Source organism: Culicoides brevitarsis, chromosome 2 (assembly GCF_036172545.1).
Source record: "Culicoides brevitarsis isolate CSIRO-B50_1 chromosome 2, AGI_CSIRO_Cbre_v1, whole genome shotgun sequence".
NCBI lineage: Eukaryota > Metazoa > Arthropoda > Insecta > Diptera > Ceratopogonidae > Culicoides > Culicoides brevitarsis.
In genome coordinates this window covers 13,025,710-13,038,269 of record NC_087086.1, presented here as the reverse complement: position 1 = coordinate 13,038,269, position 12,560 = coordinate 13,025,710, and the positions used below count along the sequence as shown (strand labels likewise).

General features: G+C 27.8%; 2 protein-coding genes and 1 long non-coding RNA gene across 4 annotated transcripts in view; 1 reads left to right on the top strand and 2 right to left on the bottom strand.

Moving 5' to 3' along the window:
* Positions 1 to 630: 630 nt before the first annotated feature.
* On the bottom strand, positions 631 to 6,523 carry LOC134831539 (uncharacterized). Of its 2 annotated transcripts, none has more exons than XM_063845290.1 (2): positions 1,364 to 1,825; positions 631 to 1,292 (listed from the first exon to the last, which is right to left on the bottom strand). In XM_063845290.1, exons 1-2 carry the CDS (start codon positions 1,364 to 1,366, stop codon positions 855 to 857), a joined length of 441 nt encoding a protein of 146 aa, XP_063701360.1. In that variant the 5' UTR covers positions 1,367 to 1,825; the 3' UTR covers positions 631 to 854. The 2 variants fall into 2 exon arrangements, with proteins under 2 accessions (XP_063701360.1, XP_063701358.1); XM_063845288.1 differs by lacking the exon at positions 1,364 to 1,825 and adding an exon at positions 5,953 to 6,523 and having other exon boundaries at positions 633 to 1,292.
* LOC134831540 (uncharacterized) lies at positions 1,825 to 2,589 on the top strand. Its single transcript, XR_010162003.1, has 3 exons — positions 1,825 to 2,117; positions 2,277 to 2,412; positions 2,473 to 2,589. It is a non-coding gene; the product is annotated as an uncharacterized LOC134831540 (long non-coding RNA).
* A 3,292-nt stretch (positions 6,524 to 9,815) lies between the features above and the next one.
* LOC134831435 (uncharacterized) overlaps positions 9,816 to 12,560 on the bottom strand; it is a 58,579-nt gene continuing 55,834 nt past the window's right edge. Inside the window, exons 7-10 of the mRNA XM_063845163.1 lie at positions 11,378 to 11,446; positions 11,092 to 11,285; positions 10,165 to 11,027; positions 9,816 to 10,098 (exon numbers count right to left, since the gene is read on the bottom strand). Of these exons, the coding sequence (XP_063701233.1) occupies positions 9,925 to 10,098; positions 10,165 to 11,027; positions 11,092 to 11,285; positions 11,378 to 11,446 (1,300 nt within the window). The 3' untranslated portion in view covers positions 9,816 to 9,924. The remainder of the gene's footprint in view (positions 10,099 to 10,164; positions 11,028 to 11,091; positions 11,286 to 11,377; positions 11,447 to 12,560) is intronic.

Below are 12,560 nucleotides of genomic sequence, written 5' to 3'. Positions count from 1 at the left end.
GAACCGTTTCTGTATGACACACACACATACACGGTACGATGATTCTGTGACGTGATTGGTCGCTACAGAAACCCGTATGTGAGCATAGTGTTTGACGAGATATGAGCCCGCAAAGTTATACGCGTTTCTGTAGGCGCGTGTACGGGAATCCCAGGTCACAAAAAACTGAAAAACCCCTTGCCCAGGTTGCATGATTCTGAAAAAACCCCCACAGTACACAGCATACGGCGGTCTGTGCAGCCCAGAGACGAAAAATTCACGTTGTCACACATTGCACTTGTACGAGGCCCAAGACGCATCACCAGGTTGGAACTTAAGGCGACGCTTCAAAATTTTTTTCTGTGAGCTGGGTCATTGGCATGAGTGTTTGAGCGACCAATTCAAAAATATCGTTAAAAACTCAATTACTAAAAAAATCAGAAAAAATAACAAAAAAATAAAAAATTAAAATAAATCTTACTTTGGTAAATTTTTATTTTATGGAAATTTTTGAAGAGATTTTCCTGCTAATTAATTAAAAATAGAACTTTCTCTGAAACATTAAAAATCAAAGAAATTTGTTGAATGCCCGCAGCGATACATTGAAGAAAAAAAGAAACAGAATAGGCCAATTATTATTATTATTAATAAAAAAAATTTGATTTCTTTTGTCAAATAATTTTTGCCGGTAGATAAATAATAAAAATCATTATTTTTTTTCTTACACATTTAATTTAAAATTTTTATATATTTTTTTATAGATTAAATTACGTCATTAGGATACACATAAATACATTAAAGATAAAACATTTCAAGCACTGAGATGAAACATTTTAAAAAATCACAAATAAAAAAAATTATCTCTCTCATTTTTTTTAGCCCATTGGACCCCATCCATACGAGATAAACAACTGCGGAACGGTGTACTTGTTTTTCGGTGGGCTCACCAATTTCCGCAACTTATTATTTCGCGAGGCATCGTCGCCATACGCTGGAGATCGCAACGCTTCAAAGTTATTCGCTTCACTTTTCAGTTCTGAGTCTTGTTCCTTGCTGGCATACATGGCGTTCGGTTTTGTGGGCTGCTGACGATTTTTGTGACGCGAAACAACGCTCGTGGGCTTATCGAGCCAATATGCGGAATAAGGCATGCCAGATGCTCCCCAGCCGCGCGACATAAAAATATCCTTTTTGGCAACGTTTCGTGGTATTAAATCGTAATCCGTTTCCAAATTGATGTCGGAATCGCCGAGAAGCGGGTAGCTAATGACTTGCAAGAGACAGAAGCAAAGCAGGATTAAAATTTGGGATTTCTGAAATGAGAATTATGAGAAAAAATGTTAGAAAATTAAATTTTAAAGTAATTTTTATAGAGAAAAAGTACCATTTTGATGAAAAATGTAAAAAATTCTAAAAACGCGTGCACTGCCAAAGACTGCCAAATACGAAAGAAGCTTGATCAAGACTTTGTCGCGACTTATAAATGATCGGCGTGCGTCTGGAACATCATTATCATTAACATAATTATATAAAAAAGTAATTAAATATCATTTTTTGGGCAGTGACAAGCAATTTTTTCAAAATTTTCCATTGTTTAGGTCAAAAATTTTTATTAAAAAAAATTATTTTTTAATAATTTTCTATGAAATTAAAATTTTTAATGATTTTTTTGCCCATCTGGTCTCCGTTACCAACCGACATTCCATAATTAACCCTCCGATGAACTTCTTTAATGTCAAATACCCTTTAAAAAAGTGTTATAAATAAACGTCGCGTAATAAAAAAAATCGCGCAGATAAGATTCGCGCGTCACAATGTCTATAACATAACTTTTTTTTTCGTGTTTTGTGTGTTGAATTATCTTCCTCTATCCTCCTTGACTCGGTTAATTCACTCGCGGTTAATGATTAAGTTGTTTACAAAACAAATGCCGCGGATCACGCTTTCCGATGGTGACTGAGCCAACGACGACGTGAATGCGGCATGTGTCATGGTACGCGATGAACTGTCTGCTCTTTTTTCGTCTCCGTCTCCGAGTTTCCGTATCACTTTCGTCGCGATTTATTTTTAAATAATTTTTTTTTCGAGCCATGCAACTTTGTTGGAATGTTCGAATTTTTGTGGAAAGTCCATGTCGAGTAGGTCAAAAAATTAATGTTTTTGTTTACTTCTCAGCTCCGTTAATCATTTATTTTTTTTTTATTTTTGAATATTTGACCGACAAACAGGTATATCAGTAAAAATCCTTGAGAATTTTTTTTTTGTGTGAAAAATTTGAATTTTTTTTTTGTTGATAGGGAACCGGAGACGGGATTATTATGTCATATTTGTGCGGAAATCGTGTTAACGTATATTTTAATGGTTTTTTAATGGGAATCACGTGGATTACAATGGATTGAAGAACGATCAAGAAGAAGTTACGTTCTAATTCATGTATGGAACGAATGTGATTTTTTTTAATTGGAAGATTATTTGCGATTTAAATATTTGCAGGAGAGAGGGTGAATAAAATTGATGAGTTATCAGGAAAAAAATAAAATTCTTTAAGCCGGAATAAAAAATATTTACCTATGTCAAAAAAGAAATAATAATATTAAATAAAATAAAATAAAAAAATAATTAAAAAATAATTTTAAAATAATAAAAACATTGTTAAAAAATTATGCAACGGCCAATTTTAAAATAATTAATTAATTGTCAATTAGCTAATTCTTAACTCTCGCGAATTGCTAATTCATTCTTTTATTGCTGGCATTTCGACAAGTTTGGAACGCACTCGCATCTTTTCGCTATTTTTATTGTAAATTTTGTTATAAAAATCTATATTTGTGCTAAAAACTAATTCCTCTAAATTGAGGTAAACTTTGTATTTCTAATTTAAAGATAATTTGTACTAATTTTACGAATTTTATGGAATAAATTTTTCCCAACATAAATTTGTTTAGAATCGAAAACCTTGCGTTTCATTCTATCCCCCAACAAATTTTAACAACATAATATAAAATATTTTGTGCAATTTGCTTTTGCATATTCAACCAATTTTTTGAACTTAGTGTGTCCAAAGTTCGAGCTTGCTTGCTTGAAGCTCGAGCCCGAAATCAGGCTTGAAGCTCGAGCCTCTGATCATCGAGCTTTTCGAGCTTCAAGCCTTCAAAAATCTAAGATTTTAAGTAATATTTTTTAGGAAATTAATAATTTTTTAGAGAAAATTTATTAAAAAAAACTCAAAACCTATTTATTTTAATAATTTGTGCTACAAATAGTTTGTTAAATATTAAAGTTAATTAATAAAATGAAAAATGTTTATGATTTTAATGAAAAAATATAAAATTTTAAGCAATATTAAAAATATACGATATTTGGCTGAAATTTTAAATAATTTTAAATTGATTTTTAATAATTTAACTCCATAAAAGTTTTTTTTAAATTTTATTTTTGATAATCTTATGTTAGTCAAAAATCAAAAATTTTACAATAATTTAGTTTTACTTTTAAATACTTGAAGAATTTTTGTTAAATTTATCAAAATTTCTCAAATTTTTTTCAATAACAATTTTAAATATTTGTATTTTTAATTTCAATTCATTATTTTCGACTAAAAATATGAAAAAATTAAAAAAAAAAAAATTTAAATGGTTAATTTTTATATCTGTAAATAGGCTTGAGCTTGAAGCTCGAGCCTGACGCCAAAAAAAGCTTGAAGCTCGAGCCTCAAACAGCTCGAGCTTTTGGACACACTATTTCGAACGCATCCTTGGGATAAAGGATCGATCATCAGCTGATATTTTTTCTGCAACACACAAATCGCAATTGTGGGTAAAAATTAGTTAATTTTGCTGGTTATCGTTAAGTTTTCACACACAAAACCATTTAAATTGCTGTAACGAGTACGCAGAAGGTCCGATACCGTGGAGATTTGTTCTCCATCAGTCAGAACAGAACAGAAATACAAATATAAATCTATTTCTACATTTTGAAATCATCCATTATATTCACTTCACAGACACACCACCAAAATCATGAGTCAAGAAGAGAATAATGAAAATCATGATGGACGACTCCGTGCAGGGGGGGCCAATGCATCAACTCGAAGACAACTCGATCTCGAAGACGATCTTTTAGATATTGGGGTTCCTCTTCTTACTAAGAGTCAACTAGGAAGGATTGTAGCAGAATTGAAAGATGCAGAGCAAAAATATGGTTATCCTATTATGCCAATTTTCTATCAAGGCAATTCGAAAAAAGATCCTATCAAAAATTCCAGATCAGAGAGAAACCTGGCTGAGGAATTTCATGTTGAAAAAGAAAAACCAAAAGATTCTTAAGTGTTCCATTCAGAACAACCCGAATCTGATACTCCTGATGAGCCTATGTCTCCGAAAGAAGATGGGGATGATGATCCATTCTAAAAGAAATCCGTCATTTTACCTCATTTTGCGTGTCATTTGCTTTCAAATTGTGTCCAAAAAATCATATAAAAAATTTTTGTATCAAAAAAAAAAAAATAAATAAAATAAATAAATTTTCCTTCATAACGTAAATATTTCATTTATATTTTTCTCAAATATGGTTCATTAGGTCAAATTCTCGAGCACAATCAAGTCGCATTTGAATTTTTGATGCTGATATGAAGACGCAATCTTTGGACTGCACTTTGTACCTTTTCATGAAATATTTTATTAAACTATGAAACGGTAAAAATATTTTAATCACAAAGGTATTTTTGCGCAATTTTTTCCACAAAAAAGGATAAAATTTCCATGATTTTTTTTTCGAAGTATATCCTTTGAATTTATTGCTGTGTGTAAATAAAAATAGAAATTTGAGATAAAAATAATCAAATATGTGAAAAAAATGTTTATTTTTATTTTTTTATCAGGAATTTTTTTTCTGATATCAAATTTCTGCGATAAAGAGAACTAGATTTTAGCATTAAATTTTTTTTCATGTACCATACTCTTTAAAATATGTTTTTCCACATAATGTTTTAAAATTTATTTTGTTACTTTTCTATGATTTAAAAAAATAAATGAAAATTATTATTTAAATTTAATATTAAATTTTATTTTTTAATTAAAAAATATTTATTTAAATTTATTTTTTTTTTCAATTATTTTTCTTTAATTAGGTAAAAAAAAATTAATAAAAAATTTATTAATTAATTTTAATAATAATTTTTCAATTTTTTTTAAAGAAAATAATAAGTAATTTAAATTTATTTAAAATTTAACTTAAATTAATTTTTAAAATTTGATTAATTTTTATTAAATTTTAATTAATTTTTTCAAATTAATTTTTTATTTTTTTTTAATATTTTATTTTAAACTTTTCCTTTAATTTAAAATAATTTTTTAATTTATTTTAATTCATTTTTTTAATTTTTTTTACATTTTTTCCCCATTAATTTGCCATTAATTATAATCTTTTTAGTACAAAGTCCCAAGACTATAACACAAAAACACGCTTTAAAATCCCAATTAGCACAAGGCATCGTTAAAAAATTTTTGTTTATAATAAAATAAAGCAATTAACACCGCGCTCCGCTATAAAATATCAATTTTAGACTACTAATAAAATCACCTAACGACACATCAAAAACAATTTACTGATTAGAAGTCCGTCGTCAAAGATTAAGTCACATTGCCCGTACTTATAAATAAATCTGTGAACTTTACTCGAGTACGAAAGTGATATCGTTGAAATTCAAAACAAATTTGCGTGTAGAACGGTAGAATTAAGATGCAATGTGTTGATTTGCACCGTCAACAAGTGGTTGTCTGATTGTAATCACATTTCAAAAGGATATTTGAACTCCCTCGTGATTGGAAATGAATGATAATTATTATTTCGTCTCGTTGTTAGTGGGCGACACACAGACAGTTATTGAATTTTATTTTTTGACGATGAATAGAGTTATTATCTAGATTAATTAATAAAATCATTTTTCGATGATTCCGTATAAAAAGTACTTACCATCATGTTGCTGTTAGTTTATTAATGAATTTCCTCTGCGTTGATTTTTTTTTTATGAGAAAAAAGTTTTGTATCCTAATTCCGGTTTCCTTGGAAATTGAAAATTTTTCCCTTTGACCATGTAATTAATTAAAAAATTTCATTACTTTACTCCTTTTTTTATTAAAATATTTTTTTCACTGTTTTTATGACTGTTCAGTTTCGCTTCTGGAGTAAGACTGAGTTGTTGTCGCAAATCATTTCACACTTTTTATTTGATGGAAATTCAAAAATTGTCTAGATTAAGTTTTGAAAACTAATTTAAATTTTGCTTGTCTTGTGGACACATAATTTTGGTCAAAAGCATGTCACAAAAAATATTTTTTTTAATTTTTCAAGTGAAATTTTTGATTATTTTTCTTGTTCTCCGTTATTGTGTATGCGCCGCTCACGCAAATTATTCAAATTTCTATTCTCTTGTCACACATCAATTTTCACAACTCGAGCTGCTGCAAGGATATCTATCACTTTTTAGTGAATGGACACTTTTTTGTCGCATTAATTGAATGAATTAATTTTTGCGTCAGTCTTTTTGCGTGCTAACTGGATGCTTGTCGGACACAAAATGTGATGAAAGTTGATTGAAATGCGCATCAATTGCGTGACTTTGTGCGACAATCTATTTTTGGCGAGTACATGTAGGATGGATAATCAGCTCCATATTCTCGTCGCAACATCGCAAATACACAAAGAATGGTTGCGAAAAAACCTTTGTGGTTCGTCAATCTAATTATGCTTACAGACAGCGGGATTTTTGTTGTTGCTTCGGGCAAAAAAAAAAAAAACGAGGAAGAGAGAGGATTTCGAGTAAACAAGATGCTGCCATCGCAACAAATTACACACAGAGAAACTTGCGACAACCACACGTCGTTTGTTTTTGTTTTGATGCGCGTTGTTTACGGTTTCGCACAGTGATAACAGGTTTCATCGCAAAAATAAAAGAAGCCAACTTCAAAGGCTTTTGGTGAGTCATTCATAATTTTTTTATTATATTTCTTTCAGGAAGTTGTTTGTCCATTAAAGTATTTCTTGGAAAAAGAGATTTTGCTGCACAGCTCTTTATTTTTTGTTAAAGGAATGGAAAAGTCATAAGCTTTTGTTTGCAGTTGCACTACATAAAAAATTAAAAATAAGAGATATAAAAATGTTTTTTTTTTTAAATTTAATTTTTATTTTTTTAAATTTTATTTATAATTTTAGAGTTTTTCATAATTTAAGCAACTTTTTCATACTGAGATTTTTTTTAAATTTTTTATTGAAATTTTAAACCATAAAATGATCGAAACATGTTAAAATATAATTTTCTCTAATTTTAAATTTTTATTAATAATTATAAAAAGACAAAATTTTTTACTGTTTGGATTTTAATAAAAAGCATGTAAAAAAGCATGTAAAAAATTATTTTAACAACTTTTTTTTCTGCAGAGTAAAACTGTGGGAAGAAATTTAAAAAAGAATCGTTGGCATAGTCACAGATTTTCCGGTTGAAAAATTCTCAAGGCCAAAAACAAACTTTTTGTTTATCTTTTTAGAGCTTCTTTATTTGGAGCAAAACAAAAAAATAAGACATAATTAGGTAAGATTTTCAAATTATTGAAGGATAATATAAAAAAAAGAAATGTTTTACAATTCAAAAAAAAATAAATAATAATTTAGGCTTTAATCCTTTAATTTAAAAATTAAATTAAATATTGAGTAAAAACTCAAAACAATTTTTTTCACTTCATTTTTACAATTTTTTTTTTATTTTATAATGAAAATTAAGTAAACACAAAGTTGAGATTTTAACAGAATAAAAAATAAAAAAAAATGAATTAAAAATAAATTTTAAAAAAATTGCCTAAAATTAATAATTTTATTAATTTTAAATTTTAATTTTAAAAAATTTTTTTAATAAATTCATTAAATTTATTTTTCAATAATGGAATTCGAGGCATGATCCCAAAAAAATTTTCCCCATATTTAAAAATAACAAAAAATTTTCAAATTTAAACCGAATTTGCAAATTTCAAAAAAATGATGCAGAAAGTTTTCGTAAAACGTTGCCATACATCACTTTTACCCTATGGTTCTCTAAAATGGACCTCCCATACAAAGACACCTCTTAACCCAAACACAATGACTTTTTGTTCATTTTTTAGTTTTTAGAATTTTGGTTAGAAACTAACAACAAAAAAATAATAACATAAAAAACTTTCAATTGAAGGATTATAATTTTTTACAAAAAAATAAAGAATTAACTTAAATTAGCCTTTAATTTAAAAATAAAATTAAAAATTGATTTAAAACTGAAAACAATTTGTTTTCATTTCATTTTTACAAAATTTGTTTTAATAGATTTATTTTTATTTATAGATATAATATAATTTTATTTTATTTGATAATGAAAATTAAATTCACACAAAGTTTAAATTTCAACAGAATAAAATTTATAAAAAATAAAAAAAAAATAAAATTCATAAAAAAATCGATAAAATTAATTTAACTTTTATTAATTTTAATATAAATTAATAATTTTAAAGTTAAATTTATATTTTAAAAATATTTTTTCAATTTTTTATTCTATTTTTAATTAAAATTTTAATTTATTTATATTATTATTAATGTTAAAAAATATAAAAAAAAGCTCAAATACTTAACTTTTTCTTTATTTTAATATTTTTTTTCTAAAATTTAACTTAAAAAATTTAGGATGATTTTTTTTGAAGGTGTAACGAACGTTAAATATTTCAACAAGTTCTTGAAGCCTTTTTCATCTAATAACATGCCAAATAAAAAACAAATTTATTAATTTATAATAAAATTATATACAATAAATTTATTTTCATTTTTTTTTTCATCATATATAAATTATACATCCTAAAAGTTGTTCGTTGTAATAAAATATCACTCATCAATCAAATTTATTTTTTCCGACACTTTCTCAATATATATTGCATTACTTTTTGAGTAACATTGATGGCTTTTAAAGACGAGTCTGAGTATTTCCAGTTATTATTATGATTTTTCGTTGAAAGCTCACTTTTTCTTTCTTTTTTTTTTGCTAATTAAAACTACATAATATTTTATTAGTTTACTACCTTTTGTATGTTTTTTTTTTAATTTTTTTTGATTCTTTTTAATCCTAATCTAAGTACACAATATTTTATATTTAAATATAAATCATATAAAATAATACTATTTACAAAGATTTTTGTTTTCTTGATGATTATTAACGAAAGATTTTCAAAAATTAATACTTTTTTTTAGCGTAAGTGAAATTTCGAAATTATTTAGTATATTTTTTAAGAAATATTTTTAGTCAAAAAGGTATGCAAAACATCATTTTTATTATATTTTTGTATGTTTTCGGAAATAATATGGCGACTAAAGTAGATGCTTGTTTACAAAAACTCGAATTTTGATGCAAATTTTGTTTTTTTTTTACATTAAACGATGTATGATGGACACCTTAATAACAATTAACAATTTCTTACAAAAAAAATAAATTTATAAAAAATTTACAAAACAAATTAAATAATATTGTTTTTATATATTGATTAAATAAGTATAAAAGCTATAAAAAAATGAAAAGTGCATCGGAACATAATAATTAATTTTTATTCTAAAACGTGTAAGAAAAGAATCAAATTGAGTATTTTTTTAAAATAATAATATATATTATATTTTATATATAATATTTTTAATTATTTACCAGAGTGGGGCAAATATCCTAATTTTAATTTTTTTTTATTTAATTTCAGTTAAAAAGCATTAATTTCAAAGCTGAATCTCAAATTTTTGGAACTGACATTTTAAGCCCACATTAAACATCAAAAGGTTCGATGGAAAAGTTTATAAACTAAAATCATAAAAGGTATAAGAATATTTTTTGTGTATTTTTTAAATATTTTTTTCTCATTTCAGTGAATAAATTATTAGAATTTTCGTCATTTAATTAGTACTATCGGCTACTTCTAAGTCGTTGTCTATTCTCGAGGATCTGATGCCAGATTTTCCGGTCCATGGGTAGATTTCGGGGCATGGTTGGCAAGTTCTCATGTAGCGAACGCCACTCTTGTGCCACAAATTGCAGACTTTAGGATTGTTGCAGCGTTTTGGACGATCCTAAAAAAAAATTTTAAAAAAAGTTAGAAAATAATTTTTGTAAGTTAAATCAAAAAAAGGACTCACCTGGTAGTTACATTGGAACGGTTGGAAGGAATTCATGCGACTCAAGGGCGTTGGATCACGTACCCATTGCAAGGCTTGCCAGTTCGTGACGATATAAACATCGTTCATCTGATTGATTTTATCCAAAAAGTTGATGAAGCCCTCTTTGTGATGCGGTTGCGTGAACCAAGCAGCGTGATAGAACAAACCGAAAGGAGCCCGATTTGTCGTGTAATGTCTTTCGAAATTCTTCATGATCATTTTTTCAACGTTTTCGGCATCCGATGGATTACTGCAGGCATCTCCCATGCTACAACGTCCCCCATTCAAATCTTGCCACATGACCATAGGAACTTCCCATACGCCGGGATAGGATTTCGTGGGGCATGGCGGAATCATGCAATCATGGAAGATTTTGTAATCCAAAGTATAAGGCCAGCTTGGAGGACGATTTTCGTACACAGGCATCGACGAGTCATAAGTAAAGTTGAAATCATGCAACATTTTGAACATTTTATTGCCACCGATTGACAAGAAAGGCGCACGGAATCCACGAACATCCTCCAACTTGACACCGCCATAAGCTGACAAAATTTCACGTTGACCTGCAACTTCACGAGCCCACTTCTTAACGCTGAACTGCTCGCCAAAACTATGCGAAACTGTGTGAGATGCCATTTCATGACCATCCGAATACAAATTCTGCACTTGGCTGTAATCGGTCCATTCGTGACTCACGTAAAAAGTGGCAGAAATGGGACATCCGTTGGGATTGACACGTCCACGTTCAAACAAATCCTGGTAAAGTCCCTTGTTTAAGTCGTTAACGGAGTCATCGAAGGTCAATAAGACAATTTGTGGGATTTGATTGACAGGAAGTTCTCCTAAAAAAAATTTTTTTTAAAATTAAAATTATTTTTTTAATAAAAATTTAATTAAAATCCTTACCGGGAATATCCTTGCCTCCACAGAAGCAATCAGGCAAGAGACAAACATCCTTGCGACACTTGGCAGCTGTCTTATCGGGCGTCGGTTGGGGATACAAGGCATCTGGGCGATTTGGCGGGAAACGATAAATGTCGATGAATTGTTGGGCTTTCGATACAAGACCAGCTGCCGGTTTCAATGTTGGGCGAGCGCGACTGAAAAATTTTTTTTTTAAATTATTAAAAAATATTCTTAAACCGAAATTTTTTAAAAAGGCAAGAAAAATAAGCAAGAAAAGCATAATTACGGTGGATGTGTTCCTCTACTGTTCGATTGTCCATCCGAACTGCTTCCACGATTTCTGTTACTATTTGTTCTAAATTTATTTTAAAAACAAAAAAATTAAAATTTATTATCAAATTCTTTAAAAATTTGTAAAAAAAACATGCATTCTTCGTTTTATATGAAGCATTGTTAATAACGGTAAAAAAATTATTAATTAAAAAATATATTAGTAAATTTCATATTTAATTGTCATTTTTTTTTTTTATTTAAAAAATTATTTTTTAAATTTTTAATCATTTTTTTATGAAATTTAATTTTTTAAATTATTTATTTTAATTAATTTTTAATTTTTTTTTAATTAATTATTTTTTTCTTATTTATAAAAAAATGACAATTAAATATGATTTCTGAAGAAAATTCCTGGACAGTTCATTTGCTCATAAAAAAAGCTTTTTGGTAGTAGTAAGAATATAAAAGTAACGCCCAAAAATTATATTAATCAAATTTTTTGAAATATTTTACAAAAAGAGAGAAAATATATATAAATAAGGATAGAAAAGAACACAAAAACAGCGTGCAGAAAGACATAAAGAGTAATTTTTTTTGAGTGTTTTTCATGCTAAGGCAATGCAAATTCAGGATGAGACAGAATTTTTCTGTGTTTTCAGAGTATTTTTTCAATGTATAATGCTGATAGATGAAAAGTGTGTTCCACCGCGCTACATGCTTCAATTAGAAATAAAAAGAGAGAGACTTTAAAGTTAAATTTTTACTGTAGAATGAGTTGAAAGAGGTGTCGTAGTCCTGTCTAATATAAAAAAATTAAAGTGCAGTGTTAAAAAAGTTTTTTTTTTGTTAAAAAGTTTTAACTGCGAGACACCCAGAACGTATAAAGTTAAACTTTTGGGCGTTATTTCGTTCGGTTTTTGTACAATTTATTGACGAGAAGCACATGAATGGTGCCAAGAAAAGACAGAAAAAGGGAGAAAGAGCTCTGCCATAAAAAGTTCGTTTTATTTTTTTTTTGTCTCGAATAAGCTGAACATTGATAAGAAGGTGACAGCGGCTTTTTTTTTAATTAAAATTAAATTTTATTCTATTTTTTTTATTTAAAATTTAATTTAAATATGAGTAAAAAGATAGTACCTCGACGGTATTTCGTTGCATTTAGCAAATGGTGAATTTTCATTACATTTACTACTATA